The following is a 5000-nucleotide window of genomic DNA, read 5'->3' as shown; positions in this document are numbered from 1 at the left end:
TGCTGTACCTGGTCGGCCTGGGGCTTGGAGACGCGACAGGACATCACGGTGAAGGGTCTGCAGGCGGTGAGGGGCTGCAGCCGGGTCTACCTGGAGGCCTACACCTCCATCCTTACCGTGGGGAAGGAGGCTCTGGTGAGGACCTTAATTCTAAAGAATAATAAACTATCCGAGGAGTTACACGAGAGGTTAATACCAGCATGCTCCAGGTGTTACAGAGAGCAGCACAGAGGGTCATACACTAAGGGGTGTAGCAGCAGGGAGTCCTGGAGTCCTTCATATTACTCTGTATTACTTTTTTAGACAGTATGATGACTTCATATTATTATGTGATCTTTCCTGACACATTATATTCTAACTTTTTTTCACCTTTTGAAAACATTCTGCTGGAATTCTGTGTGAATGTTTCTTGTAAATATTTATTAAAAAATCTGTATTTTATTTTCTTTCTTTCTTTTTGTTTCTTGATTTTTTTCAAACTTGATTTCTATATTTTAATATTATTTCTTATTTTTCATTTTTGTTGGTCTATTGTTCTATACAAATGTTTCATTTACATATTTTTCTTATATATTATATAATAACTGATATTTAGAATTTGTAGGACATTTTATTTTGAATATTTATAATTTTTAGGACATTTGATGCTATGATCTTTTATGACTTTGAACATATAATTCGTTTTTATGACTATTTTGAAATATTATATCATGATCTTTCGATTGATTTCTTTGACATTTTTTACATACTATTATATTAGTTTTTATGACTATAACTATTTTTAAAAGTGTATTACACACACACACACACACACACACACACACACACACACACACACACACACACACACACACACACACACACACACACACACACACACAACATGCCATGACTCTTTATTAATTTCCATGATATTTTTTGTCTATTATCACTTCCAAGGATTTTTATGACAAACTTTATCAGATTATTTAAAGACTTTCTGTCATTTAAAATGTGTTTCAATGAGATGTTATACCATGACATTTTGAGATTTCTACGACTTTAAATTGACTATAAAATACTTTACTGCTACTACTACCTTTCCTGCCACACTCCCCTCACAGTGTCTGACTGTGTTCCTCAGGAGGAGTATTATGGGAAGCCTCTGATCCTGGCGGACCGGGACCTGGTGGAGCAGCAGGCGGAGGAGATCCTGAAAGACGCTGACGTGACGGACGTGGCGTTCCTGGTGGTGGGCGACCCGTTCGGGTGAGTGGTCGACACGTAGCCTCTGCAGCTCCTATTGATCCTGCTGCGTCGGCACTCTGACCACACACTCAGTCCTGCTTGATTCTCCCCAAAACAGCAGCTGTGAGGTAATGACAGAGCTGCAGTGTGGTCATGTGAGTGCTGGTTTACAGTTTACATGAAGAGAGAGGAGAGTAAAAACCATCTCTATTCTGTTCAGACCTCGTCATCACTCTGAGAGTCAGGCAGGAACACGAGAAGATGTTTCTGAACTGAAAGGTTTTTATCTCTCGTTAAGAGCTTCATGTCTGCCACCAATAAATCCTGCATATACGAAGCACAAAGACAAACATGTTCAGGTTCATATCAGGACGTAGTGACGTGATGTTCTAAAAGCTCTTTATTCCTCTTGTTTAATTTTTCTTGTATACGTCTCCTGCAGAGCCACCACCCACAGTGACCTGGTGCTGAGGGCAGTGCATGCTGGGATACCGTACAAAGTAATCCACAACGCCTCCATCATGAACGCCGTCGGCTGCTGCGGCCTGCAGGTGCTATTTTATCACAACACGCTCTTTGTTTAAGGAACTCAGTGAAATGTAATGAAGTAGATTAACTAAAGTACAGAACGCAGTTCAGAGGTTCTTTATACTTCCTCTCCGCTACCCCTCAGAGGTACTGATTGTACTCAGCACTGCAGTACTTTACTGCTTCAGTTCCTTCACCGATTACAGCGCGGTGCGTTCAGGGACCTCTCACCATCTGCTGATAGGTCATCAATAACCAAGCTGTCAAAGCAGCCAATCAGAGCACAGGGCCCAGCTGTGCAGTGAGCGGAGCTCTTTAATATGCTAATGAGGGGGCGGGGCTATGGTAATGAGACACCCTCTCACCACATGACTCTTTATGAGCTGACCTAACAGACATACAGATTAAAACAACATTTAGTAGTTTACAATCTTTCCGGTTTTCATACATTTATATAGGATCCAAATAAAAAAGAAAAATATAAAGGTGTGTGTGTGTGTGTGTGTGTGTGTGTGTGTGTGTGTGTGTGTGTGTGTGTGTGTGTGTGTGTGTGTGTGTGTGTGTGTGTAGTTGTATAACTTCGGGGAGACGGTGTCGTTGGTTTTCTGGACAGAGACGTGGAGACCCGAGAGTTTCTACGACAAAATCTGTAAAAACAGGAAAGCTGGACAACACACACTGTGCCTGCTGGGTGAGACACACACACACACACACACACACACACACACTGGGGCTCAGGAGTCGGCGGTTCGATCCCCAGGGCCACCAGGTGTCTGTTTATCCAGACCATCATTAATCTATCTGCCTACTCAGCTTCCCAGGGGACCCTAAACTAACCGTCCTGGGGGGTGGGGGGGGGGTAACCAGCTTAATGTAATGAGGTGTGTGTGCATGTGAGAGAGAGAGAGTCTCAGCTGGTTCTTTATATTTATTAGAGGGAATGAAAGTCAATAAAAACTGAGCTCCATCACCGTGCTCCGTCATCTCGTTTCAGTCGCTGAGATTTATCTCACAGCTCCATCTGTGACTCTCCTCTCTGATTTCACACACTGCATTATAAGACGTGCTTTATTTATAGAGCAGTCAGCAGGAATGCAACTCAGTTCTTCTTGTAAAACATTAAAATAAAAATCAACTCAAAACATTTGAAACATCTCTTCTGAGGCGTGTGGAACGGGAGAGTCTTACAGCCTGATTTAAAATAAGTGAAAGTTAGTTGTAAAAAGTTGTATTCGACAATTAACTCCTTGTAAAATGTCTTGGTTGTGTGTGGGTTTGTCGACAGATATTAAAGTCAAAGAGCAGAGCATCGAGAACATGATGAGGTAAGACCCTCCGTTTCAGGCTGGTGTCATACAGCTGTTGGCGGTGACGTCATAGACTCATAATCATAACACCGGTTTTGTTTCTCATGTCTGATTGTTCTCTCAAACATTTCCCTGGATGTCGGGAACATTGACCGTGTTGGATAAAGATAATTCATGAAGTGTTTGTTTTCAGAGGGAATAAGACCTTCGAGCCGCCGCGCTTCATGACGGTCGGTCAGGCGGCAGATCAGCTGATCCAGATCATCGAGAGGAGGAAGGAGGAGGGGGGGGGGCGAGCTGGGTGAGACGCACACAGAACTGTTGACTAAAGATTAAGAGAAGCTCGTAGGGGAAATAAATTGTTACAGCATCATTTAAGAAACATTTTATTAAAGAAAATAAAGTTGTTTCTTCAGGGAGAAAAAAAGAGTTGTTTGGATTAAAAACAATAGCAGGATTCTTCAGAATAAAATATTAGCTAAACAAAAGACAAATATATATTTTGGATAAAATCATGCTCTCAAAAAAGGAGGGAACTTCAATATTTGGTTTGAGAAATTAAGAGATCTTAGAGTTTTAGAAGGTAATAAAGATAGATCTGGAAACATGCAGGTACCATCCTTCAAACTGTCAGCGTTAAGCTATCAGATTTATTATTCATCTCACTGATGTTACCTGTCATCATGCTAACCTTCCCCCTCCAGGTGTGACGGAGGACACGGTGTGTGTCGGCGTCGCTCGGCTCGGCGCAGACGATCAGGTGATCCGCACCGGGACGTTACGTCAGCTGGTGTCGTGTGACCTGGGCGGACCGCTCCATTCGCTGGTCGTTACGGGTCATCTCCACCCGCTAGAGGTGGACATGCTGCGAGTGAACGCTGAACCCGACGCTCTGAAGGACCTGAAGTCCATCGACAGCTCCACCTTCTGCTCATAACACACACTCTGACGCTGGGTACATGTGAGGACCCCGCAATGCAGAATGGACAAACACAAACCCTCAAAACTACAGTAAACGATGAATAATCCACAACTTTTAGGATGTATTTATTGTTAATTGTGGGTTAGGGTTGTTTTTCATATAGAAATGTCTTTAAAAGCTGCTTTTAGCTCCACAAATAACACTTTTCACCGTTAAATATAAAAAAAGAGACATCACTTTGGACTTTTCTTTTACTCATTTTATACAAAGTTTAATTACAGTCCTCCAATTGTCAAATTATAAACCTGAACCATCAAACTGTCCCCACAATGTTCAACGGTCCTCTTATGACGGTTATGCTAATATTTTGTCCTCACAAAGACAGTAAAACAAGCCTGTACACACAACAGGCTGCAGGATGTCATTATTTATCACCAGAAATAATAAACATTTAAAGCTCCTTTTGGACGTCAAAAACTCCGGTCTTGTTAAACCTGATAAAAGTCGGGTCCCCAATTTGTCCCCTAAACAGAAATGTGTGTACACTGATGTCATCAATAAAGAGAAATAATAAAATCAGAAACAGAATTATTTATTTATTACAGTTGAAAAAAGACTGAACCCCCCCCCCGTCTGGTCACATGGTTTGGCACGTTTTAAAAACAAAGTGACATCACACGCCGGTGATGTCACAGGGAGGGGAGGGGGGGGGCTCAGATTGTCTGATTCATGTTGAAGGCACTTACCCAGAATGCTTTGCTCCAGTCTACAAAGTGCAGCGAGGGAGGGGGGAGGTAAAGTAAGTACAAAAAACAAAAGGAAAAAGAAAGGGGGTGGGAGGGGCTTTTTTTGGCTGGAGCATCATAGTAGTTCAGTCTCATTGACCCGCCCCCCCAACGTTGTCTGTCCTTCATTTACTCTGGGAGGGGCAGGGATCGCCTGCAGCAGACTGAAAGGTGATTGGTCCCAGGTGTTCAGAGGAGGCGGGGCTTCTACATGGAGGCCGTCTCAATCTG

At 42.7% G+C, this 5000-nt stretch overlaps 2 protein-coding genes across 2 annotated transcripts in view; one reads left to right on the top strand and one right to left on the bottom strand.

The window, feature by feature from the left end:
• The window catches only part of dph5 (diphthamide biosynthesis 5), a 4820-nt gene extending 230 nt beyond the window's left edge, over window positions 1-4590 (top strand). The window contains 9 exon segments of the mRNA XM_063891904.1: window positions 1-38; window positions 40-135; window positions 1124-1248; window positions 1670-1778; window positions 2326-2446; window positions 3041-3080; window positions 3256-3349; window positions 3351-3363; window positions 3767-4590. The exon segment at window positions 1-38 is cut by the window's left edge and continues 230 nt beyond it. Coding sequence (XP_063747974.1) covers window positions 1-38; window positions 40-135; window positions 1124-1248; window positions 1670-1778; window positions 2326-2446; window positions 3041-3080; window positions 3256-3349; window positions 3351-3363; window positions 3767-3999 — 869 coding nt within the window. The 3' untranslated portion in view covers window positions 4000-4590.
• slc30a7 (solute carrier family 30 member 7) overlaps window positions 4568-5000 on the bottom strand; it is a 6481-nt gene continuing 6048 nt past the window's right edge. Inside the window, exon 11 of the mRNA XM_063891903.1 lies at window positions 4568-5000. This exon is cut by the window's right edge and continues 24 nt beyond it. Coding sequence (XP_063747973.1) covers window positions 4977-5000 — 24 coding nt within the window. The 3' untranslated portion in view covers window positions 4568-4976.

Source organism: Eleginops maclovinus, chromosome 9, assembly GCF_036324505.1.
Source record: "Eleginops maclovinus isolate JMC-PN-2008 ecotype Puerto Natales chromosome 9, JC_Emac_rtc_rv5, whole genome shotgun sequence".
Taxonomy (NCBI): Eukaryota; Metazoa; Chordata; class Actinopteri; order Perciformes; family Eleginopidae; genus Eleginops; species Eleginops maclovinus.
This window is presented reverse-complemented; position numbering and strand designations above follow the sequence as displayed.